The sequence below is a fragment of the Dipteris shenzhenensis genome, chromosome 14 (genome assembly GCF_047967505.1).
Source record: "Dipteris shenzhenensis isolate YYH24624 ecotype China chromosome 14, Dip_SZ_1.0, whole genome shotgun sequence".
In the NCBI taxonomy this organism is placed as follows: Eukaryota; Viridiplantae; Streptophyta; class Polypodiopsida; order Gleicheniales; family Dipteridaceae; genus Dipteris; species Dipteris shenzhenensis.
Genome location: NC_141609.1, coordinates 2,947,621 through 2,974,826, shown reverse-complemented (window position 1 = coordinate 2,974,826; position 27,206 = coordinate 2,947,621). Strand labels below are relative to the sequence as shown.

The 27,206-nt window shown below is 46.6% G+C and overlaps 1 protein-coding gene across 1 annotated transcript; it reads right to left on the bottom strand.

Moving 5' to 3' along the window:
• On the bottom strand, window positions 1–27,206 carry LOC147894070 (uncharacterized). Its single transcript, XM_087384587.1, has 3 exons — window positions 26,700–27,206; window positions 10,687–10,916; window positions 1–423 (listed from the first exon to the last, which is right to left on the bottom strand). Exons 1-3 carry the CDS (start codon window positions 27,055–27,057, stop codon window positions 145–147), a joined length of 867 nt encoding a protein of 288 aa, XP_087240713.1. The 5' UTR covers window positions 27,058–27,206; the 3' UTR covers window positions 1–144.

Genomic DNA, 27,206 nt, shown 5'->3' with positions numbered 1-27,206 from the left:
TTCATAATCCCAAAGTTGTTCTTCGTTGGCTGAATTGGCTTTTACCAGCTTTTACTGGACCTCCCACCTCTATATTTCACACGTGCAGGGAAATGGCTATCACCTTAACGGTCAAGACACTCTTTCAATCATTCTCTTTCTCATTCAAAGAGATGACCAGATTGGGACCCCTGGAATTGAATAGCCACCATCCATAATAAAAATGGTACCAGTTATATATGAGGACGACTCACTAGCAAGCAGGGTTACCACAGATGTCAAATCGGGATCAACATGTCCCCACCTTTGCATAGGTACTATTCTCTGCACAACTTCGTGCACCCAACTTTTTTCCCAAAGTCCATCTGTGATCTCAGACTTGAATATTCCAGGCGCAATAGCATTGACCCGAATTTTGTATTTACCAAGTTCCATCGCCATTACCTGTATAACATAAAAACTTGAAGTAACAGCAATTACAACCAGCTCTCCTAATATGTGCTATTACCTGATTCTCTTCATGAAGGTTCCGCATGCATCATTGAATATGCCAGCTCATCGGTTGCTTCTAGATTTTCCTCAAAACAGGACCTCCTCTACTGGCTCTGCCACGTGACAAATTTTCTTGTCTTTCCACTGTAATTCTCTTTTGGATTTAAAAATTCTTTAGTCTGAACTCTCCCTCACGATGTTCTTTAAGAGGGTTAGGAACCTTTCCCACTCATTATACTCCACTTTCCTGGGATGTACATTTTATACTTCCCAGAAAAGTATCATCAAAGAAGAAGAATCATTTGGGAGCAACAGCATCCAAATCATTAAAAAAAGCTCCCTTCATGCATCTAATGTTTCTTCTTATTTGCTAGTTGTGAAGGGAAAATGTTGAGAAACATTTGTGAAACAAACTGACAACAAAACTTCTTTATAACATAAGGACGAACATAGGACTGCTCAGAATCCTCTTGCCAGAACCTGAAGGTCGTTCAGATAGTAGATAACCTAATACAACTACTACGTTCCAGGACCTGCTGCTTCTCCTTCCTCCCCTCTCAGCCCCTCCCCCTTCCCTCTCCCTCTCCCGCCTTGCCTCTCTCCCCCCTCACAGGCTGTCTTTGTACCCCCGCCCCGTGGGCTCTCCCTCCTCCCCTGGATGCTCCTGCCCCCCCCCCCGCACGGCAGCCTCTCCCCCCGGCTTCTCCTTCCAGTCCCCCCCGCGCGCTCTGCCCCCCCCCTCCCTGCTCTGCCTCCTCCTCCTCCTCCTCCCTTCTCTGCCTCCACGTCTCTACCCTACCTCCTCCTCTCCTCTTCCTCCCATCCTCCTCCTCCCTTCCCTTCCCCACCCCTACCCTACTGCCCTCCTCTTCCTCCCTCCTCCAAAAAAGGGAAAAAAAAAAGGCCTTCTCTTTCAGTCTTCCCGCGCAGCAGGGATTTGTCGGACGGAGCTTCTTAGTGTTTGAATCGCTCCCAACAGTACCTGAGGTTACTCCCTACTTGCCTCAGGATTTTGCTACACATACTGCCCCGACTGTAGCTCCCTCACCTGACCTAATTGCTGATCTTCATGGTCAGGGTTCTTACGAACACGATCATCTTACGTCCGCATCTTCCCTCCTAGATAGAGGGAAGGGGGTCGCAGCTATAGTCTCCCCAGTTTCGACTGCAGGCATCTTATGTACCCCGACGCCACCCCTGAACTTCAAGAATTCTTTTTCGGCCCTAGCAGATCTAGGGGACCTTCCGGATGACAACTTTGATTTCATGCCTTCCACCTTCAGTGAGGCCATGATTTGCATTCCTTTTGTTCCCAGGTTGACTCCCTCCTCAGATGGACGGTCTTCTCTCATCATTCCTCGAGTAGGAGATCTTCCCCATTGAGGGGCTTGTTTCGCCACTAGGTCGGGTAAGGCATTCCATGCTACTTCCTCCTGCCAATGAGGATTGTTAGTTGGAACATATAGGGTCTCGGTGGTATACCTCATCGCCGCCGTAGCTTATCCCTACTCAGCTCCATCCAAGTGTTACAAGGGGATCCATTGACATTCTTTTCATTCAGGAGCACAAGCTAGATGTAGGAGGTTGTTCTAAGTCAGGTAAATTTCTTTTAGGTCAGACGTTTTGGTCACTTGCCTTGGTATTAGGGGGGGGACATGCATTTCAATTTCAGATTCCTTTCTCCCCCTAGTGGTTGGACACGATATCATTATCCCCTCTAGAGCTCAGAGGATCATTCTTTTGATTGGGGGAAGGTTGGTTTTCTCAACCTTGGTCTTCTCAACCTTTATGCCCCTAATTAAGGGGACCATGCCCTATGGAAGGAACTTCTTTCTTGGGCCCCAATTGTAGATTCTTGGATCATAGGAGGTGACTTCAACATGGTGGAGTTGCCTTCTGATAAGAACGGGGTAAGAGAAGGAGGTATCCATTCCTTCGAGAGAGCAACTTGGGATGCCTTTTTATTTCACTTTAGTGACATAGATGTTTGGTTGGATGATGCTTTTCACACTCTGTCACAGTCTCGCTAGTTCTCATGGTCGAACAGGAGACCTCAGATGCTCATTCATGCATGCATTGACAGATTGTATGTGACGATTGGGCTTTGGATAGAGGTGGTTCGACATGCATTGCTCCGGGGGTCTCTATCTCATACCACTTTCCAGTGGTGTTGACAATTTTCGAGCCTCATAGGAGAGGTCGCTCTGTCAGTCTTAGGATTCCAGATGCCTTACATACAGAGGAGGACCTCATCCAGGCAGTTTTACAAATTCGGGTTTCTAATATGCAGGGTGCAATGTCATCGCCTTTACATGTGGCAATAACACTCTATGATATTAGTGACTTCTATCATTGGGTCGCTAATACCAGAAGGCAAGGATTCTTAGATAGAAACTTAATCTTCGCCGCCAGTTTGCAGCCCTTTAGAGGAAAGAGCAGAAATGGCCTATAAATGCTTGGATTCAAGAGTGTTGCTGTAGCAAGGGCTCTTCAACAAACATTGCTAGATCCGAGAGCGAGTCGGCCTTCAATGCACGAGAGTCCTTTTGGACTCAGATGGGTGGTCGAGTCAATAAGCACTTTTTCTCTGCTCATGGCCCGAGACATAGTAGAAAGAGTGTCACTTAGGTCATTGACTCAGACGCGGTTATGCAGATTGATCCAAATGCCGTCATGCGCATAGCTACTGATTTTTATGCCTCCCTTCTCGCAGCAGATCCTAACACGCCAGTCAAAGATGATGACAAGGTTCAAATTTGGCAGCACATTCCACTATTCATGAAGCAAGATATGAGAATCTTGCTAGATGTGCCTTTCACCAATATGGAATTCGGGACTGCTTTACTTGCTCTTTACAAGGGAAGGCGCCTGGGTTCAGATGGGATTTCCCCAACATTCTTTATTGCCCATTGGGATGAGGTTGGGGATCACATTACCTCAGCTCTGCAGGGTGTTTGGGACTCAGGTACTATGCCTGGATCACTCATAGAGGGTCTCATCCATCTCATTCCAAAAGGGGGTTGTAGAAATTTCGTGTCACAGTGGAGGCCTATCACTCTCTTGGGCACCTTATGTAAAATTCTGGCGAAAGCAATTAGCTTACAATTGCAGCCCTATCTTCCGTACCTCATCCATGACACGCAGGTGGGCTTTGTGCATGGAAGGAGCATATTTGATGATATTTTTTCTTTTTGGGAAGCTTCAGATTGGGCTATGCAAAGTGGATAGAATTTAGCCATTCTACTTTTTGATTTTAAGAAAGCCTAGGATAGAGTAGATTGGGATTTCCTAGAGAGCACCCTTCATCGTTTTGGATTCTCGGATGCATGGATTAGAGGGGTCTCCTCTTTGTACAAATCAGCCCACAGCCAGGTACTTATAAGAGGAATCAGGGGAGAAAGATTTCAGATTTCTAGATCAATCTCGTCAGGGATAACCTCTTGCCCCTTTTCTTTTTCTCTTTGTCGCTGAAGCTATGAGCACTTTCTTAGATCACAAGCTTATATTTTTGGGCTGAAGCTTCTCTTGAGACATAATGAGAATCTAATAGACTATGAGTTGGCAGATGACACTGCTGCTTTTTGGATGCCACTCCTCAGACGCTCATTTCTTTTAGGACAGCCTTGCATTTGTTTTGTACTGCAACAGCTGGTGCACACATTAATTGGAACAAATCCAATGACTTTGGGTTCATGATGAGGACACTCTTAATTGGGGGGATGATTTTGGTTTTACTTGGATTTAGAGGAGTGTTCTTGTTAGATATCTAGGCTGCCAGGCTGGTATGGGTATCTCTTCTTCATAGCAGTTTGCTCCAATGTTGGAGAGCATCAGGTTTTGCTAGCCACGGCATGGTATATACCTAGATGAATCCATTAACATTCCCAAAGTCATCTTCTAAAAACACAACATTGTGCAGTTTCAATCTCACGATAGTCACTCATAAGATTGAAAACCATAAACTCCATCACGCATAGCAGGGACTAGCTACTATGACATCCCCACTGACGTCATCAACGCATGGTATGTTTGCTCTTGTTGGTGCAGCTCAAGAGACCTATAAGGAATTTTTTGTAGAATGGGCTAGATGGCATGGTACGTTTGCTCTTGTTGGTGCAGCTCTAAGGATTGCATCACTTAGCTCAAGAGACCTATAAGGAAATTTTTGTAGAATGATGGCACCACAAATACTGTGGCCAGGGTGGCTTGGGAGACGCTAGTTCTTCCCACAATTGAAGGAGGTCTCAATATCATAGATCCGAACTTGCAGTGCAAGGCTTTACTTTGCAAGTTTGTGGTAAGGGAACTTTTTGGATTTCTTATTTGAAGCATACACGCATGTACTCCTTTAGGTGCAGACTAGATGGGTAGCACCAAGTGGAATTTTACTTCAGCCCTCCTCAGGTCTCCTACCTCTCCTCTTATGGTGGCCACTTTGAAAGCTTGGAGTAGCTTCAGAAATACTCTTTGAAGAATTCCCTCAGTTTCTCTAAAAGAGATTGATAGATAGTCGGTCATGTGGAATGACAGCATACCCGATGAGCATGGCAAACAGCTAGGCCAATCATATTATATGTAGTGGTCAAGATGGGAGAGAGGCCTTGCCTCCTCTGTAGGATCTTGGAAAGCTTCCAGAAAGCTTCTAGAGGACCGTAAATTGCATGTAGTAAGTCATCTCAAAGGAAGTGTAGGAACGATCTAGAAAGTTGATGCAGCAATTCGAGTGGATTGGATTGAGACAAATAATATGCCTATTTCTTGTTCCACTAGGATGGGATCCTTCTCGGGTTTGGGCATTCTCCTTTAGGTTATTTCTTTGCCACGATCACACAAGGATGCCTTGGTTTTTGATGTCCAAATGGGAGGTAGGCTATCTAGATCTTTAGATGATGTTCTTCTAGGGATTGCTTCTAGCCTATCATGGTCTTCGTCTATCGCGAGCTTGTCGTCTCACAGGTGGTTCGCCGGATCCTCCTATTGTTGGAGATAAGTGCACACTAAGTGTACTATTTCCTAGTCTACAATAGTCTAAGTCTAAGTCTAGTCTTTATGTCTTGAGTATGTGCCATGTGGCACTTCTACAATTATCCCATAAGCACTCTTGCTTTATGTCTTGTACTTTGGCCCATATATTCAATGGGTCACATCATTGTAAACTATCAAGTCTAGCTTGTGTCTTGTCTACACTCTTCTCAAGGTATTTCTTATCTTTCAGTCTTGTCATCTCATTTCTAGTTTCTAGCTCTAGTTCTTTCTTCCATATTCCAACATGGTATCAGAGCATGTAGATCCCATCTCCTCTCCTCTCTCTCTGCTGCAGCCATAGCTTCGTCTTCTCCTTTTAGTTTACTTCTCCCTCCGGCATCTCTCTTCAGCCTCTCGTGGCACCTCTACCTTTGCACCGCCCTCTTCTACGCTTCTGCTCGCCGCCTCTTCTCCGAGATCTGCCCTCTTTCTGCCCCGCCATTGCGCTCCAGATCTGCGCGACTCTGCTGCGTGTACGCCTGCTCCGCCTGCTCCAAATCTCTGCGCCAGATCTGGCCCTCAGATCTGTGGCTGAGCTGCACAGATCTGAAGCGCAGATCTGGCATCACGCCAGATCTGCTGTCACGCCAGATCTGCGCAGCACTCTGCTGTCACGACAGATCTAGCACCCGTTCCTGCTATCCGTACAGCTCTGTGCCGTCATCCGTACGTCGGACAGATCCGTACAGTTCTGCGCTGTCGTCCATACTCTGCACGACATCCGTACGTAGGCCGTACTCCGTACTCTGCTCGCTGTCCGTACAGTCCGTACGACTGTACGGAATCCGTACCTGCACAAGTTGACGACTTCTCCAGCTCCATCTTCACGGAGATCTGCATCCTTTTTACACTTCTACTTCTGCCCGGGATTAAGGTACTGAGCTTTTGCCTCTTTCAGTTTGCTGAACAGTCTCTCCTTTTTTGCTGGTTCCTCCTGCTTTGATGGGCTGTCATATGCTATGGCCTTGACAAAGTGGTGAGAGAACCGGCTTCTGGGATCTCTTCCTCTCATTTATTTCTGCAATATTGTAAGGGAATAGACCCTGCCCTTGCATCCTAGCAAGAGGTAAGACCTTCCCACATGGCATCTACCTCTCATTCTCTCATATCTATCGACAAATTCAATGGGTCCAACTTTCATACTTGGCAGATCAAAATCAAGTGCCATCTTATGAAAGAAGGCCTTTGGGACATTGTTCACCGTGATGCTCCCGAAGGTCCATCTGAGCAAGTTGTCGCTGCCAAGAACGACAAAGTCTATGCTATCATATTGCTCGGCTTTGGAGATGATTACATTCATCACATCTCTGACATACAGTCTACTCCTCAAGCATGGATCACTTTGGATACTCTTTTTGGAGCCCGATCTAAAAACTCTAAGATTGCACTTATGATCTCATTCTTTGATCTACATATGCAGGAAGGAGCTACTATAGCCTCTCATGTCAATTATCTTCGCAGTCTTATGGTTCAGCTTGCGTCAGTCAAGTCTCCCATCTCCGAAGATATTGCTATTGCTGTGCTTCTCAAAAGCTTACCTGACTCCTATGCTACTCTTGTCACTACCTTCAAGTATCATAATAATCCTTCTCTTGAGGGTATCATCAATGCTCTCCAAGAGGAAGAAAGAACTCAATAACGAAAGGTAACTGACACTGCATTTTTAGCAAAGAAAGGAAGTTCTAAGGTAAGAAAGCCTTGTACCCATTGTGGCAAAACTAATCATGTGGAGAAGGACTGTTTCAAGGCTCATCCATGCACCATTTGTGGCCGTGATAATCACCGGGAGAGGGACTGCTACTCCAAAACCTCTACATCAGCTCCTGCATCTACCTCAGCCCATGTTGTTGCGACATCTCCATCAGCTGATCCTGCTGTTCCTTCCTCACATGATGAGAAGTGGGCTTTCTGATTACTTCTATGTCTTGTCTACCACCTTGACCCCCGATGATGTAGGTCAAGGGGTTCTAGTGTCTTGGTCTTTCTATTTGTCTACAGTCAGTCTTCTGTCTATCTAGTCTTGTCTGTCTGTCTATTTGTCTATCAATCTGACTGTGTTTTAGATCCATCTTGTCCTTACCCTTGTGGACCCATATGAGGATATCACTTGAGGAGGGGTGTCTCAGGATCATTTGTCTGTCATGTTTTCTATCTTGTCTCTCAGTCTATCAGTCTGTCTTCTAGTCTTGTCTTTCTATCTTACTCCTAGTGTCCACTTAAGGAGGGTGTTGGAGATAAGTGCACACTAAGTGTACTATTTCCTAGTCTACAATAGTCTAAGTCTAAGTCTAAGTCTAGTCTTTATGTCTTGAGTATGTGCCATGTGGCACTTCTACAATTATCCCATAAGCACTCTTGCTTTATGTCTTGTACTTTGGCCCATATATTCAATGGGTCACATCATTGTAAACTATCAAGTCTAGCTTGTGTCTTGTCTACACTCTTCTCAAGGTATTTCTTATCTTTCAGTCTTGTCATCTCATTTCTAGTTTCTAGCTCTAGTTCTTTCTTCCATATTCCAACACCTATTCCTAGTTCCATTGTTCGTCTCTTACTGGCTCTGAATTCATGGCTGCTTCTTGGTCTTCCATATTCTGCCAACCTCTTTGGCCCCTACGTAGATATCCTCATCTTGCCATGTATCTTCCTCTCCTCACCGAGCGTGTATGAGAGATGTTGAAGTGCCTGAATGATACGAAGGGCTGCCTAAGAAATCCAAACACCAATTGCTAGACACTGCCCCTCCACCCGCATTTGCTCCAACCACAGGCTGATGGGCAAGCCTCCGTGGGCGGCCAGCCAGAAGAAGTAGGATACCTTCCTCGGCTGCAATCTGGACCATAACCACGTCCAAAACCTGGAACGGACATCCCGGGGCACTCTTTGGCCCACCCAATGCCTCTCCCTCGAAGGGGTCCACATCGAAGAGTCCATTTGAAGCCTAGGAAAAGAAGGGCACCTCATCCACTTGCTCAGCAAGGTTGTCCCTAGAGGGCCAGAACCACTCTCCTGGATCCCACTGGACCTCCCTCAAGGGCCTACCCTCCCACAGCCAGAGGCGCCATCTGGGGGCATCCTGCTCTGAGATACTAGGAGGGTCAATGTGCCACTCCTTTCCCAAACGCCCCACCACTCTGATCATCTGCCAGTGAATCCCATCAAGACTCCCATCCATCCCTGGGTCTCTCTCAGTGAATGCTTGGAGTAGGCCTCTAGGTCCTACATAGAAAAAACCGGGCTGCATGCTGCCTCGCTGCATCATCATCCTCAAGGGGACACCAGTCCAAGAAAACTGGCCCAACCATCTACTGTCCATCCACATGCGAAGTCCCTTGCCCCTCGCAGATGCGCTACGGAGCTAAGCGTCACCTCTCCCTCCATGGGTAATTTGCTCCATCTGCCAAAGGACCCGGTCAGTGGTCCACTATCCCACTGTGCCCAACCAATGTGAGTTCGCTGTCCAAGCATACGCCTCTCCTGATCTCGGATCTTTGGGTGCCAAACAAGGGACTAACACTCGAACTCGTCTTTGCATCTAGGCTGAGCACGAATGAGGCCCCCTGCTAGCCTCTACCAGACCCTATGGAGGCTCCTCATCAAGGGGGAACTCTTCCCCATAAGAAGGCCTTTGAGAAGATCCATATGTGTGAAAGTTGCCACTGCCCCCTCTTGTGTGGGATTTTCCTGAGAAGCCCTCGTTGAAAGAGGAGCTTCCAAGGCTCTGCACTTGGCATGAGGCCGCGAACAACCAACTTGCCCAAGAGGGCTTTGCTCTGCATCTCCGGATCAATGATACCCAAGCCTCCCAGTGCCTGCGGCATGATCACCGTCTGCCAAGCAAGCTGTCTTGAGAGAAATCTTTTATAGTAGTATGCTAAACTGAGTAGTTGCTATATCTCCACTCAGGTTAGCATAGATAGCGGTTGTTGGAATCTCTGCGCTCAATTCTATGGACTCCTAACCTCAATCCGCCCAATTTCTCACTCAACACTTTTAGCGTGTCATTCCTCAGCAGGATCACCAAATGTTGACAATTTTTTCCACTATCTTTCGAGTTGACTAACTTGGTAACTCGGTGACCGAGCTCGGTGCGTGTGCGTGAACTCATGAGGGGAAGATGCTCTCTCTTGCAATTTGCGTGTTGTTGTGCAAAGTTCACCTTTCAAGGGAAGGTGTGAAAATCAAGCGTCAATGTAAGTCTAACACGGGGTGGCATGCTACGTGGGTGAACTGTATGAGGACAGGTACTTCAAGTACTTGAGCAGAAGAGATATAACAAAGAAAAGATGCAATCACTATCCATAGTATAAATCTTACACATAATGTTACAAAAGCCCGTAGCTTCACAAACTTGGGGATCCCAAACAGGCCCGCACGGAGCTTAGACTACTCATGATTGAGACTTGATTCACAATACGACCTGACAAGAACTAGCCCAGACACATGGGGTCTTTTCCTGTAGTTCCCAATTTACTTTTTGTTTTCGAGGGTGTGATAGGAACCTCCAATGCCTCCTACGGGGGGTGTACTTTCACGTTGACTTAAATCTCTTGGTCTCATAGGCTTTTTTGGCCCTTCATGTCTGTTAATAAACCTTTCTTTATTTATCTTGATTGCCGCTCCTTGCTGTCGCAATTTACTGTTAGCCTTCCTGGTTAGTCTAGGTTGAACCATGGGCACCCATGTGACCGTCGAATAATTGTGACTTCATGTTATAGCTCTTTGGCTGCTTCAAGTGTTTCCTTGGATCTGCCTTATGCTTGACCTTTATGACCACGTCAGAATCACTCTCCATTCTACAGGCAAAGATCGCCCACTATCCCTCAAAATTTGGGCTTACGACTCAGGGTATGCCTATCTAAGTGAACGCTAGCTAGACCTAGATCATTGTCACTCAAATAGGGGCTCACAACTGAAGGTATGCCTATCCAGGTGAACCCTAGCTAGACCTAGTAGCTCACGACATCATCCTGCAAATGATGCATGCATGTGGCATCCTGCAAAAATAGTGTCAAACACAACTGCAGACATATAACTTACATATCGTGCACAAAAAGAGCTCAATGTTCTTTGAGAAGGGAAACACCATCAAGACAATAAACTTTGATAACAATCAACTGTTGTTTCGCTTTCCAACAGAGTATAAACAATGAGCAGAAAAATGCTAAGGGAGGCTTAATTTTACAGCACCTTTGTAAGCTGAATCACAGCCGCCTTTGAAGCAGCATACGCAGCACTCCCAACAAAAATGCCACGTTCTATACTTGCAATAGAGGCGATGTTTATAATTGAACCAACAATCTTTGCCGTACGCATTCTTTTCCCTACTGCCTTGCTCACCAACCACAATCCTCTCAAATTTGTAGCCATCACTTTGTTCCACTCCTCAGTATCCAAGTCCAATGAGGATTCTACACCACCTGACACAACCACTCGGAAAGTAAGCGGAGACATTTTTTAGTTTCCGCAATTCTTTGAATTTAAATTTCAAAAGCATTCTTTCAGGTAACCACGTAAAACATTAATCCAATAAGTGCAGAGTTGATAGTTTCTGGATGGAAATTCTGCCTCACATACACAACATATAAAGTTTTCTTAGTCTCAATTTAGTACCAAATCTGCTGTTGAGAAGCGTGCCTACTCGCACACTCGCGTACTCAATGCGGTGCAGGCAGATATGACTTTAGAAATCCATTCGTCACCCTAATGTCTTCTTTCAGGTAGTGAGTGTTAGCAAGATTAGAGATGTCCTAGGACCTGAGCCGAGAGCTCCTTGGTGGCTGACCCCCCCCCCCCCCCCTTCCCCCAGTGTGATCATGCTGGTTCTTGGCAGCCCAAGCTGCCTCAGGGGTTGGTTGCACTGTTTCGCGACCCCCTGGGTGGTCCTTTGGAGCTGCTCCTTGGTAGCATGATTGCCGCCTGCCCCCCCCCCCCGGCACGATTCCTCCAGCCTGTGCACATCTTGGAAGTCGACCTTGTGGTGTAGAGGACGGGCTGTTTGCGGGCTTGTGGTGCGGCACTTGGCTGGCCTCTTCACAGCTGGCCAGCCTCAGTGTTGGTAGAGGCAGCCCCTTCCAAAGACTTGCCTATGATAGCTGCAACTCCGAATTGAAGCAGGGCCTCAAGGCTTGGTTCATGGCAGCTCTTTTCTGGCCACTTGCAGGTCACACTTCTCCAAGAAATCTCAGCTTTGCCAGTCCACCTCTTGAGAGATCTCTGGAACTCTTTCCCCTCTTGTATGACCTCTTTTTGCTGAGTTACAGGGTCCCTTCTCAGGTTCCCACAGTGAAGAGCTTGCAGGCCGGGTGTTCATCAGTGCGGGCTGGTTTTTTTGGTGGCTGTCCTCCTTTTTCTTTTTTGGGCTTTTCCTTTGCTTGAAGACAAGGGTTTGTGCTAGTTGTGCTTAGCTGCCAGCTCTCCCTTTCCTTTCCTTTTCTTTTTTCCTCTTCTCTCTCTATACGGAGCGCAGTTTCTTGCTTGTTTTTGGAGGAAGAGAATATTGGTGGCGACCTTTGGTCTCGCCAGAGGGGCTCTATGGCAGCACCCTCGAATCCCCCAGCCTCTAAGGTTCTCCTTTCTCTGGATGATAAGCAACGAGTGAAGCAAGTAGTGCAGTCACTTCAGGACAAGGCATAGTGAGTAGTATAGTCAGCCTCACACCCATGAGGAGAAAAGTGAGAGATTGGATCCAGGCAAGCTTGGCACTAAAAGAGGACCACATTCAGGAGGTTGCCATCTACGGGAGGGACGTTTCCTCTTCCAATTGAGCTCCCCCGACACCACCCTAGTGCTCGTGGAGCAGAGCCCCATTCTCCTTGGCCCCCACTTGGTTTATCTCTTTCCCTACCACAGTCTCGATTAGTCTGGTTGGCTCCTATATGCATCCTTTTTGGATTCATCGGCTTGTCTCCACAGGTGTGGAGAAGTTGACACCGACAATGTTCAATGCCATGATGGAGGACTAGCTGTATCGGTTGATGGATGAGTGGATGGGCCCGCAAGGGTTGGATCTGTGGCTTTCTCATGGTGCTTTAGCTCATTTTCAGCTCGGCTTTACTCCAGAGAGGTCGGGCACAGGTTTGGTAGTAGGAGTGATTCACCTGCCACCTCCTTAGGTAGTGCTCAAGCACCCACACTACTGGATGCTTCAACAGTGCACTGAGCTGTTTGGAATAGATCTCTCCTTAATGTTGCAGTGGGCATGAAAGTTTGGTATCGAGCCAGTTACGACCTTGGTACACAGACACAAACAAAGATTACTCTCCCTCCAAAATCCCTTCGAAGTCACATAGGTCAGATCCTCAGGAGCAAGCTCCCATCCATAGGTGAGCCTTGTGCTCTACCACCCCCTCTATGTGTGTGTGTGTGTGTAGAGAGAGAGAGAGAGAACACTAAAAACAGAACGTTTATTAAAAGTCTTCAAAAGACCAAAGGGTTTATGAGACTAAAAGAAACCTAATACAATAAGCTCGGAGTGGAGTCTCTAAGCGAGCATTAGCACCCATGAGGAATACAAACAAAACCCATGATCATAACGATACCGATACCTAGAGAAAGAAAGTCTATTAAAAGTCTTCAAAAGACCAAAAAGGGTCTATGAGACTAAAGAAACTGATATAATGAACTACTGGGTGGAGCCACTAGACTTGCGTCAACACCCAGATCGAATGCAAAATCCATAATCCATAGTCATGCCCATAATGACGTCGGTGCACAAAATGAGAGTAGAGGCCAGTAACAGCGTCAGGCCTAAGAGAGGGTCGGCGATGTGCGAGGCTACGGTGGTGGCAGAAACAACGCTGGTGGCTATCGCTAAAGTCTCCTGGCCATAGCTCTGCGGCGATTAACTACCACGGTCACTCCTCTAGGTCGTGTGTCTGACCTAGTGAGCATGGTAGTGAGGTCCCCTAGTGTGATTTGTGCTTCAGTGCGCTACTGAGTCTGGCATGTCTCTAACTCTGGCTTGGATCCCCACGGTCGCCACCTCTTTAAGCCTTGTTGGTCAACATTGTCTAGTTGGAAAAACTCAGTGATCGTACTCTGAGTGGAGTCTGAGCGTGTGTCGAGATCTCCCCCGTGGGCCCTGAGTAACCGCTCTCTGTGCATGTCCTCATGAATGAAAGTTGCCAATCATCTCTGGTCTGGGTAGGATAAGAGACTGGGTGGACAAAGAAAGAAAGAAAGTTTATTAAAGTCTTTGGAAGACTGGTGGGTCTATGAGCCTGTGAAAAACCTGGTATAAACGAGCTGTGGTGGTGGAGCTACTAAACGCGCATCCACACCAATGCAAATGCAAAAAACGCAGAATGTTAGTACTAAATCCTAAGTACAACATAGTCATGTTGGTAGTCGACTATCTCATCATCATCATCATCATCATCATCACTATCATGACATCAGGGTGGATGAGGCAATGGGGGCATGAAATCGGCGACAGAGTGTTGTCGGCCACTCAAAGGTGCAGCCCTGCCATGTCTCCTGGTCATCGCTCTGCGTCTAACCAGGGCTACTATGACTCTCGTCGAGCGGGACCTGACTCTAAACAGGGAAGGAATGTCCCCAAGTGTGATATGTGTGTCAACCCTCTATCTGAGATGTCGGGTCACAGGCTCTAGATCATAGTCATGTCGAGGCCTCGTCCTGTGGGTGTCCATGTGATCTCGTTGGAAAAACTCCATGATAGAGCTCTGAGAGGGATCAGCCAAGGAAAAAGTATGCTCCTGTCTCCGTGCTCGAAGTATCCTCTCGCAGTGTCTGAGTGCCTCATGAACGAAACTTGCCAAACATCGCTGGTCTGGGTAGGAGATGAATTGAGCCAAAATACCATAGCTGTCTCTGAAGAGGCAGTAGAAACGTCTGCGGATCTCATGGTAAACAAGACACCTGAAGATGACGTGCTCCTCTATCTCAACCTCCTGCATGTCACACAAAGTGTATATGTGCCTCTCCCTGGGTAGTCGCTCTACTCTGCTGCTCTCAATACAAAGTCTATGTGAAGAGACCCGGAACTACCCAAGAGAGATCCTCAGTGATTGAGGTAAGTAAATCTGCGTGTACTCTGGTGGCTCAATGAAACCCTCTGCTATGATATGTAAGAAGTGATCTCTGTAGAAGCCTAGCTTCACTGGAAGATCACTCGGGCCTAGCCAGGTCCGGAATGTGTGTAGCTGTAATAGATCCTCACGGATAACCTGGTTGACCTCGTGTGTGAGGAGGGGAGAAAACGGAGCATCCATGATGTACTGGAAGGAAGGTAGTCTGTCTATGTGGAGCCCCAGTCCCTCAAACCATCTCTCTGTGCGTGCATACCAACACTTTGGTCCCCTCCTACTGCAAGTGCCATAGAAGAGGACAATGCTAGCCATGGTAGCCTACTACGCCCAGAGGTGTAATCCCCATACTCCCTGACTCGGTACAAATGAACTGGTGAGGAGCGGATGGCTTACCACAGATCATCCATGATAACATGAGAACCTGTAGCCACTCCACCATGACCCACTCTGCATCCGACAAGTTTGGCCCCAAGCATGGACTGCCGTACAAGCAACCCTTTGTTCCGTGGATCCTACAAGTGAGAGCGGAAGCACTGCCTCTCTAGCCTGGCCAATGAAGCATATCCTCTACTCAAGCGTGCCTACATCGCGGGTCTCATAGTGAAGATGGGTCCGAAAAAGACAACCGCAAGATAAGTGTGATGAAACTACCTCAACAGGTGACCCATCAAATGCGAACTGCTCTTGGGGCATGACGGCTCGAGATGTATTGAAGATCATAACCTTGGTTTTACCCAGGTTGACCTTCAAATCATGAGACTCACAAAAGGATTGTAGTGCGTCAAGGTGTCTTTGGAGCCCCTCTGCTGAGGAAGACAAGAGAGCCACATCATCTGCGTAAAGCAATATCCGGATCAGCATGCCCGCAAGAGAGCAACCTACCCCCCCTGTGTCTACATCACTGTCTCAAGCTCGTCAATGTAGAGGCCAAACAAGGTAGGTGATAATAGACGCCCTTGTTTGACCCCAATAGTGCTCATGATCTCATCTGTCCACCCAGATCCTGCTCGGACTCTGCCTGAAACTCTCTCGTAAAGTACCATGATAGCCCAAATGATCTCCTGGTCGTAACCCAAATCTTGTAGGCGCCGTATGAGGCGGGCTCTCGAAACCATGTTAAATGCCTTGCGAAAATCCACAAAGCAATAGTAAACCCTCTACTTCCGTGCCCTCGCCTCCTCGATGATACATCTGGGCGTGAGAATGTGATCCATGGTCCCATGATCACGCCAGAATCTGGCCTATCCTGCAGCTCTAAGTCCTTGACACTCCGCAAATCTGCTGACCTCGGAATCAAGTACTGATGCATAAATCTTGGACATGACATATCCAATCATAATGGCCCTGTAGTTCTCCCGGCTCATGGGATCCCCTGTCTTGTAAATGGGTGAGATAGTGTTAATGGTCCAGGTGCGTGGAAACCCCAAACAAACAGCTTCATTAAATAGCTTTGCTAAGACAGGGGCTAGGAGGTTAACCCCATATGCAATGAACTCAATGTAGGCCATCTTCTCCCGATCGTATTGATGCCCTCGGGGCCCTGGTATGTGCCATGTAGCTTTAGTTATTGGCACTTAGGTCACCTAGTACTTTTAGCGTCTTATGACACCTAGTACTAGTGGTACCACTAGGACACTAGGTCCTAGGGTTCTCTTTTGTAGTACTTTGTACTCTCATTTTCATTACACTAGTTGATGTGACGGCTTCCACTTCTTGCTCCACTCTTGTGCATCCTTTTGCTTCCATGAGCCTACAGTGGTATCAGAGCACTTCCTAGCTTCCTGCTTCCAGCTCCAACTCCCGCACAGCTCCAACGCGACCCCTCGACCTGTTGTCCATACGATTCCATACGGCGCATCAACTGTCGATTTTTTTTTCTCTATTCGCACGCCTCCATACGGCCGTTCGTACAGCACATCAGAACCTATCCGTACTGCCCGTACAAATGCACAAATTTCCGTACAATTTTCGTACTTCGGCGTCCGTACAATCTTTTGTGTTTTCAGGTCTTTTCTTTTCAGGGTATCCCATTTGCAATGGCTGGCAACAATCATGATTTATTTGGCATTCTTCGTGAAGATGATAAGTTGGATGGCACCAACTACCCAATGTGGTCTTATCTCATGAAACATATTCTTGTTGCAAGGCATTTTTGGAACATTGTTTCTGGAGTTGATCTGAGGCCAGCCAATGCTACAGTGGCTGCTCCTATTGCTGGTCCCTCTGCAAAGGGTACTCCTCCTGATGCTTTATCCTCTAGCACCCCTGTTGCTGCTTCTCCAACTCAGGAACAAACAAGATGGAATGCAAGAGATGCAAATGCACATTCCTGTATTGCTTTATCATGCAAGAGAATCATTATTCCACACATCCGGTCATGCAGGAGAGCAAAGGATGCTTGGGACAAATTGGCTTCTCTTTATCAGATTCGCAATGAGGCACATGGTGCATATTTAAGAAGGCAATTGCAACAAGTCAGCATGAATGAAGGTGACTCTATGGATGCATACTTGACAAAGGTCAAGGACCTCATGGAACAACTTGCCAATATTGATGAGGTGGTGCCAAATTCTCAGCTTGTCAGTACCACATTGAATGGGCTGCCAGATACATATCAAGGGTTTGCTATAACCCTTCGACTAGTGGCCATGGGTAATCCATACCACTACTCCTTTGATCATTTAGTCACTTTGCTTTTGTAGGAAGAGCAAAGTCGTGCTAATAGTTTTGATAGTAAGCACGTCACATCTTGCAGACAGTTGTTTCGTTGGGGGACTGTCACATGTGCTAATAATGCTCCTATGCTGTAAAAGGAATTGGAGATGTGCAGCTCACAACCATTTCAAGCCATCTTGTCACTTTGACAAATGTTCTTTTTGTGCCTGGAATTGAAGTCAACTTGATTTCAATTTCAGCAATTGCCTCTTCAGGTTTCAAAGTGATTTTTGATGGATACAGATGCCTAGTATATGATCTTCGTGATGACAATGCCATAGTTCTCACTGACACTTTGAAAAAGGGGCTTTATCACCTTGATTATCACTCAGCTGCACTTTCTATTGAAGCATTTGCTATTTCAGATTCACAGCTTGCTGAAAATCATCTTTGGCATGAGAGAATGGGTCATCTCAATTATAGAGCTCTAGCCAAGTTACATTCACAGGGCATGGCAAATGATGTACCTCAAACTCACACAGTTTCCAAACATGTGTGTGAGGGTTGTCTTTTGGGTAAGATGCATCGGTTTCCTTTTCAAAAGGATTGTCCAAAATTCTCACAAAGGAAATTGCAGCTAGTACATAGTGATGTCTGTGGCCCAATGAGGACAAATGCCACTGGTGGGTTTCATGACTCTAATTGATGACTTCACAAGATATTGCTGGGTATATGCTTTAAAAGCCAAATCTGAAATGTTCTCATGCTTTCAGAGGTGGCTGAATATGGTTGAGAATGAATCAGGATGCAAGCTTGTCACCCTCAACACACAGAGGGGGGAAGAGTATATGTCAAAGGAGTTTGATGCATTTTGGCTTCACGGGGCATTGTTCGCTCACGCACTACTCCTTACACTCCTCAGCATAATCCTGTTAAGAACAGGTCCACTCTGGAGATGGCTAGATGCATGCTTAAGGCCAAGTCCTTGCCCAATAAATTTTGGCTTGATGGAGTGATGTGTGCCAACTATGTACTGAATAGATCACCTACAAGGGCATTGAGGACTGTTACACCTTATGAAGCATGGAAAGGCAGGAAGCCTTCACTTTCACACATGAAGGTTTTTGGGTCCCTTCATGTACCATCTCAGCTGAGACATAAGCTTGATGACAAGGCAATCAAATGCATATTCATTGGTTACAGCCAGGAGAGCAGAGGGTATCGGTTATACCAACCAAATACTGGGAAGATTATTGTCAGTAGAGATGTAATCTTTGCTGAACATTCGGCTTCTCCTCTTGTGGACTGCAAAGCTAAGCCAGAACCTGACATGTTTGATGCCTTTTACTCTTGGTTACCTCTTCTTCCCTCAGGGGGGGACTTTGACCAGCAACATGAGCCTCCTACAGTGATAGATTGTGAGCGAGAGAGTAGGGAGTAGGGAGTGACTCACTGTAGACACACACTTGTGGGGATAATCACAATGAGTGAGTGGTACCTCCCCAAGTACACACTTTTATATTATGGATAAGGTAGTAACCCTTAAGTACAGCTAAGTACAAATGTGTACTTAGCATACTTAAGTGTCCTACACTAAAGTACAACATAAAGTACTATTTACATAGGGTGGCCAGTGCCTTTACCCCAACAACCTCCCACTTAAAGGCAGTGTGCCCTCAAGGAGAGAAAGAATATTGGCCTCAACCAATACCCATAAGAGATCTGCAGTGTGCAAACCTCTCTGCAGCTAACCCTTTGGTTAACAGATCTGCCGGATTGTCATCTGTATGCACCTTAACAAGCTGAATTTGCTTGTTTTCAAGCACCTCCCTGATGAAGTGATATTTCACATCTATGTGCTTCGTCTTTGCATGAAAGACAGGATTACGTGCCAACTGTATGGCACTCTGACTGTCACAATGCAACAATGGAATCTCCAATGGATAACCCAAATCTGCCACTAACCGAGATAGCCATATAGCCTCCTTGCATGCCTCAGTGGCTGCAATATATTCAGCTTCTGTGGTAGACAATGCAACGCATTGCTGCATTCTAGATACCCACGACACTGCACCTCCAGTGAAAGTGAAAACGTATCCGGTAGTAGACTTCCGGGTATCAGGGTGACCGGCATAATCAGAGTCTGTATAACCTTGCACTTTTGCATCTTGACTGCCGAAACATATACACAAATCTTGTGTACCCTTCAGGTATCTCATGATACCTTTCACTGCATTCCAATGCTTCTTGCCGGGGTTTGCCATGTATCTACTAACCACTCCCACTGCAAACGCAATATCGGGCCTGGTTGCAACCATAGCATACATGAGACTGCCACACGCTGATGCATACGGGATCTTTGACATCTCAGCTCTCTCAGCATCTGTCTGAGGGCTGTCCAAAGCACTGATTTTCACATAAGGAGGCAATGGAGTACCAATACTCTTCCCCCCTTCCATGTGAAATCTCTGCAAGACCTTGCCAATGTATTCTTTCTGAGACAAGTATAGCAACCGCTTTTCCCTATCCCGAAGTATCCGCATGCCCAGTATATGGTTGGCATCACCAAGATCCTTCATATCAAAGGTTTGGTGCAATCTTTTCTTCAAGGCATTGATCTCCTTATGAGATTTTCCAGCAATCAACATATCATCCACATACAAAATGAGGATCAGTAAACTGCCATCTGAAGCTTTCTTGGTATACAAGCAGTGATCAATGTCACTTCTTTTATATCCTTGGATTCGCATGAATGTATCAAACTTATGATACCATTCTCTGGGTGCCTGCTTAAGACCATAAAGACTTTTCTTCAGCCTGCACACAAGCTTCTCTTTTCCCTTTACTGTAAAGCCTTCTAGCTGCTGCATAAAAATCTCTTCATGTAAATCACCATGAAGAAATGCCGTCTTGACATCCATTTGGACCAAGTCCATATCTGCATATGCAACCAATGCTAATACAGTTCTGAGTGTTGTCATCTTAACGACAGGAGAGAATATCTCATCAAAGTCAACACCATATTCCTGCTTGAACCCCTTGGCAACCAGTCTGGCTTTATGCCTTGGCTTTTCACCAGGTGTGACCTTAAGTCGATAAACCCATTTGCATGGCAGTACCTTCTTACCAGTAGGCAAGGATACCAATTCCCAAGTGCCATTCTTGTGAAGGCTGTCCATTTCAGCCTTCATAGCAAGATCCCATTGAACCTTGTCTGCCCTCTGCCTAGCCTCTCTGTAGCATGAAGGCTCTCCACAATCAGTGAGCATCAAATAATCAATGCCTGGAACAAATCTTTCTGGCTGCCGCGTCGGTCTAGTTGACCTTCTAACCCAATGACCATCGTCTTGAGCTGGCTGTCCAGCCTGTTCATCACCCAGATAAGGTGGCTGTCCCATGTCTCCTGGCTGCATTTGCATGTCAGGAAGATCACCTAACTGTGCTTCATCCATTGGGATGTCTTCTGCCATACCTGGCTGTCCATTAGGACCTGCTGCAGCATCATTTAATGGCTGGTTATGCTGCTGTTGTGGCTGATTTACAGCCTGTTCGTGTTGCCCATGATGCCTGTCATCATCAATAGTTACTTTTAAAGGTCCCTGCTGTACAACAGGTTCCTTGAACATGATGGTTTCATCAAACACGACATCATTGCTGCGTATAAGTTTTCTGTTCTTGGGATCCCAAATCCTGTAGCCCATCTCACCTTTGTCACCGTAACCTAGGAATATGCATTTAAGAGACTTTGGATCCAGTTTAGTTCTGTCCTCCCTGCGTACATGCACATACGCGACACAACCAAAGACCCGTAGGTGTTTGTAAGACGGAGGCTTACCCGTCCATGCCTGTTCAGGCACACCGCCACATAGTCTCTTGTTTGGTGACCTGTTAATAAGGTGCACAGCTGTCTTTACAGCTTCAGCCCAAAATGTGTGGGGCAATGCAGCATGTGACAACATGGATCTGACTTTCTCTTGAATGGTCCTGAACATTTTTTCAGCGGTACCATTCTGTGGAGGATCATATGGTGCAGACAACACCCTTTGAATACCTTTTGCCTCACAGAATTCTTGAAACTCTTTGGACAAATACTCTCCACCATTGTCAGATTGTAAAGCTTTCAGTTTATTGCCTGTCTCATTTTCGACCAGTGCAACAAACTTAGTGAAAGCCTTGAACGTATCACTCTTCTTTTTGAGAGTGTAGACCCACACTTTGCGAGTGGCGTCATCTATGAATGACAGTATGTACTTAGAACCTCCTAAAGAGAGTGTAGGCATCTCACACACATCTGTATGTACAAGCTCCAAGAGCTGTAATTTCTGATCTGACCTTTTCTTATGAGGTATTTGTACTTGACGACCGTAGAGACAAAATTCACATTTCTTTAAATCTGAAAATTTTAGACTCGGCAAGTAACCAAAATGAGCCAATTGCTCCATTCCCTTAATACTCATATGGCCAAGCCGGCTATGCCACAATGAAATCTTTGGCAGCTCGGCGGCATTTACATCGGAATGCGGACAATGTCCAGCATGAAGTGAGTACAAAGTATCAACCTTAGGACCCCTGGCAATAGCCATTGCCCCTTTGCTGATTTTCCATTTCTGACTGCCAAAGGTGGTCTGATAACCATCGTCATCCAATAAACCTGTGGAAATCAAGTTCTTCTTCACTTGAGGGACATGCCTGACTCCTTTGAGCATTAACTGTTGGCCATTTTCAAGAACAAGCCTTACATCACCTATGCCAATGATCGAACATGCATGGTTATCACCAAGAAAGACAACTCCCTTCTGCCCTCCTGCATATCTGACAAACAGATCTCTGTAGGGTGTAACATGAAAGGAAGCACCTGAATCTATAATCCAGGAAAGCATATCTGATCCATCACCAGCATGAAGTGTATGAGCCTCCAGTGAAGAGGTGAAACATATCTCACGTCCACTGTCACTGTCACTAACATAAGTAACATGCAGCTCCTCTTTTTCCTTGCCCTTAGACTTGCCTTGAGTCTTGCCTTCTTTGGCTCTCAGGTCGTTCTTCTTTTGAAAACACTTTTTCTCAATATGTCCCTTTTTGCCGCAATAGTTGCATACAAGATCACTTTTAGAGCGGGACTTGCTTCTCTCTCTTTCTTTGTAGTTTCCACGTGTCTTGGACCTGCTGCGTGCATTCAAAGCATTCGACTTCCCAACAGCATTGTTCTTTCTATTCATCTCTTCCTGTAGAAGAGCACTCTCCACATCTGCAAATAACAGAATGGCATTTGAGTTGCTGGTAGAAGTCCTGAATGTGTCCCATGACTCAGGTAGAGAACATAGGATGAGTGTAGCTTTCAGCTCATCATCAAGCTTCAACCCCTGGTTGATCACCTGGCTGAATATGCTGTTAAACTCAATAATATGAGTGGACATAGGTGTCCCCTCCTTCATTTGAAGACCAACAAGCTTTTTCAGCCAGTAAGCTTTTCCCGTGGCACTTTTCTTGGCATAAGTATCCTCAAGACGTTTCCACATCTTCCACGCAGTAGGTTCATCCCTGATGCCTACAACCAGTGAATCAACAACTGTAAGCATAATGGTCGACATGGCCAAGTTGTCCATCTTCTCCCACTGCTCATCAGTAACGTTGGAGGGCTTAACACCCTTCTCCTTTATAGGCTTGTACTGGTCCTTCTGCATCAACACATTGTAGCATTGTGTCCTCCATATGTCGTAGTTTTTAGCTCCTTCGAGCTTCTTTATCTGGAACAAGGACGACACGTCGCTGCCGGAACTCATGGTAAAGAAAGTAGAGTTTGACACCCTGTAGTCGTGCAATTAAGCACTAGTCACTCCAAGAAAATTCCCCCGCAGCGGAAGTACGATCAAAAGTGAATTTGGTACTGTTTCAGTGGCACAAAACCAACTGAATATTTTTCTCCCACTTGCTGCAGAAACAGTACAGCAAACTGTTCCTGTGTTTTTCGCTGGCAAATCGCTCCAGAAAAATCCCAGAACTGATATAATAGAAAACAGCAGTATTTTTGACTTTGTTGATAGTCAAAGATGACCAAACCTGATGTTTGACAGTCCCGGACTGTCAAAAAAAAGAAACTGTAAATCTCTGATTTTTTGATGAAAATCCCTGATTTTAGACCTCCATATGCTTCATAAACTTCCCCCCCAACTGAATTTACAGTTTGGAAGTGAGGTGGCTCAAAAGCCCTTTGAATGCATGAAGAAAATCAGAGATTTAACATACAATCTGAAAAGATTGACCTTTGACCAAACACTGTAAGTCAAATTTGCACTTTCAAAGCATAGTAGTGCTCCACGAGATAGTCTGATGTATGTAGAGTGCTTCCACTTGACAGATTGCCGGTCAGGCAACAAAAGCCCCAAATTTGACGAAAGTCAAACTTGGTCAAAATCGACCAAATCTGTACCAAATGTGGATGTACTTGCAGCAACAAACTAAAGCATATGTCCCACGCATAATAGCATTAAAGGCCCCTTGAATGGACGGCACATTTCATGCATTAACACAGTAAATGGCATCAACTGATACTGCTCACAAGGCATGTGACTGCATGTGGTTTGACCTGCATCCAATGGCATACACTGCATGTGTCTAAACAGATCTGACCATGCATATACCCAGTGCCAACACTGTGTACAATCATTGGCCAAGTGATAAGACCTGTCTCAACACTGTTTGCGGCATAATGCCTCAGTGCGAGTGTAAGCCCTGCCTTAAGTAGAACACCTAGCTCATATGCCAATGGCGAAATACAGTGCTGTCCCGTGGATAGCGAATAAACAGGAAAGAATTTCTCCTCAATGTATGAGCCCAATGAGACTCAAAGATCCTCCTCGACGTGCGGGAAAGCACAAAAAATAAAAAAAATTTGCTGTCGAAGTGCAAGAAAGTACAGCTTATCCTGCGTACCTTTGCACGGTACGGCGATGTGCCTTTGCGTCACAAAAAAAAGAAAAGCGATGTACCAAGAAAGGAGGAAAAAGGGCTTGTACGGCGTATGGTTGAAGGAGGCGATGGCTTGGCTGACTTGGTGTCGGTCCTGTTGGCTGACGCCTGGAAATTGTAATCGAGGACGAGGGAGGGTGGATTTGAAGTTGGCGATGGCCTGGCCGTTTGGCGTCGGCCCTGGTGGCCGACGACTATCGGCCTTGCAGCCGTGCTCGCTGGGCCACGCGTTGTGCTGCCCCTCCTTGCAGCCGTGCTCGCTGGGCCGCGTGCTGCAGCTCGCCCACGCCTCTCCCACTAAGCCTTGCAGCGCTGTCTACGTGAGCTCGCCCACGCCTCTCCCGCTTTTTACTCGCGCTGTCTACGCGAGCTCGCCCACGCCTCTCCCGCTCCTTTCTCGCGCTGTCTACGCGTGTGCCAGCGCCTTTGCCATCGCGATGAGAGAGAAGGAGCTCTCTATTCCAGCCCGTTGGCTGAGAGAGAAGGAGAATCCGGAATACGTCGCTGTTCCAGCCCGTTGGCTGCGAGAGAGAGAAAGCCCGTGAGGATGAAAGGAAGGGAGAGAGCCCGTTGGCTCTGATACCAGTTGATAGATTGTGAGGGAGAGAGTAGGGAGTAGGGAGTGACTCACTGTAGACACACACTTGTGGGGATAATCACAATGAGTGAGTGGTACCTCCCCAAGTACACACTTTTATATTATGGATAAGGTAGTAACCCTTAAGTACAGCTAAGTACAAATGTGTACTTAGCATACTTAAGTGTCCTACACTAAAGTACAACATAAAGTACTATTTACATAGGGTGGCCAGTGCCTTTACCCCAACACTACAGGCCCTCCAACAAGCAATGATCAGCCAGCACCCCATGCTGAATTGCAGGTTCCTCTTCCAGCACAAAATGATCAGTCCACCCCATGCTGCGTATTGCCTTCGGCTCTGATGCCACGTTAGAGTTGAGGACTACTGGAGAAGTAACCCTACACAGCAAGATACAATCTCTGACCTTGACACTGTAGATGCACACGCTTGCTGAACCCAAGCAGAAGATAGAGCAGAAGAACTCAAGACTATATTCATCCACATGCATGGAGAAAACTGCTCAGAGAATAGCCACAAACATCCAGCAAGGTGCTAAGTAAAACCCCCGTCAGAAATGACTAATATGCTGAGATCTGTAAGGACACAGTACACTCTCACTCCCCGTGCATTGCCTAGTATCAGGCTTCAGTGGAATAGGATGGAGTGTGCCAATGCCCTTTATTTATAGGGGTGGAGGGGCTGGAAACTCCCCTGACAGGGCCAAGTGAAATAGGAGCCAACCGGGGTCTGAACCGACCCTGTAACAGGCCAACCAAAACTGCAACAAACCTGACTAGTCTGTAGAAGTGCCAACCTGTATTCAACTCCTGCCAGGCCTCTAAACAGGCCCTGGATCTGCCTTCAAAAAAGTGCACTAATCCTGTGGCACTGCCACAAATCCGCTGCTGTCTGCAGCTCCTTCCCAGCCTGGCACAGCCCTAATGGTGGGCCCACACCAGCCTCCACTGCCCAGATTTTACCCGTAACCCAGGTCTACTGAACCCAAGTCGTCCTCAGATGGGGGCTCATAGGCGGGTCAGTGACCAAATGGGGGTGGCTCAGGCTTCACAAAGTTCGCACCCAGCACACTTTCTGCAATTGGGACATGAGGACTCCATGATCGGCATTGTCTTATGATGGATCTTCGAGGTTGATCAATTTTGATCAAGGTGGAGCACTTGAGTCGAAGGAACATGATTTTCTTATGAAGATGAATCCTTATCTGTGTGGACCAACATACAAGCTCTCACTCTCAGAACTAAGAGGCAGCCCCAAGTATTAGTTGATCACAATTCACTTGGAGAGATGAAGAGCTTGCCCTGCGTCAGCTAGGCACTATCTACGGACACCTGGGATTTAAATGGCAAAGCCTCTGCTTTTCTACACATGAAGAAAGCTCTTGACACCACCCACTCTAGCCAGCTTGTAAACAGTTGTATTGCATGTTAAGGTTTTTTGAACGATACACGAGTTCTCTTTTGCATCTTTGGATCTATGCTTCCATCATCATGTTTTCTACAGTAAGGTAAAGTTTCTAAATGACCCCCGATAATTTGCACAGTGAGGTTTGTAGATGATTCCCGATGATACCTCGCAGCGTTTGATACAAACATTCACTTTTACGGGCTTACATCACGAGGGAAATATGTCCACTATTTCCCTTATGTTGTGAACGGTTGCCCTCCAAAAGACGTCCAAAATTCATCACAATCTCCCCAATTACCGCCAGGAGCTCCAAGCCTCGTCTTGCTCTCTCCCCTGATTTTCCTTCTCTATTTTCTCCATCTAATATCTCGTTTCTCTTCTTCTTTACGTCATTGTCGTGACCAAAATCTTTAGAAGCGAAGGGAAAGACACGTAAAATTGCTGCCATTTCTTACCGTTTGGGTCCCACCGTGGAGGCCAGAAAAGTAGCGGACAAAACCCACCCAAGTTTACGACTTACCTCTAAAGCCTGCATTGTTGACAAGCACATCAATTTTACCAAAGGCTTGCCACGCCTTTTCCACGGCAGAGTCAATCTCAGCTTCGCTAACGCTGACGTCCATCTGCACGATAGCAGCTTCACTAGGTGCCAGTTGACCTTTCCCATCAGAGTCGTCTGTCTGTGAAGATCTGATCTCTTCGATAAGGCTATAAAGGAGCTTTGTTCTCCGAGCTGCAGCTACGACACGGCAGCCTCTTCGTGCTAAGCTCAAGCAAAATTCTCTGCCCAGGCCAGACGAGGCGCCAGTAACGAGGGCTACCTTGTAGTGCAGGTCCGCCAGGCCAGTGTCAGCAGCAGGACTTGACTTGTTTTCCATGGGCAAAGATACTCTCACAGCCCTTCGAAAACAGTGCTTCTCTCTCAACAACAAACCATGACAATTGTCCACATGAGGTGACTATCCGTGTTGGCATTTCATGCGCTGCGCTGGCACTCCGCCCCAAATCCCGCTGAAACGTGTGGGTT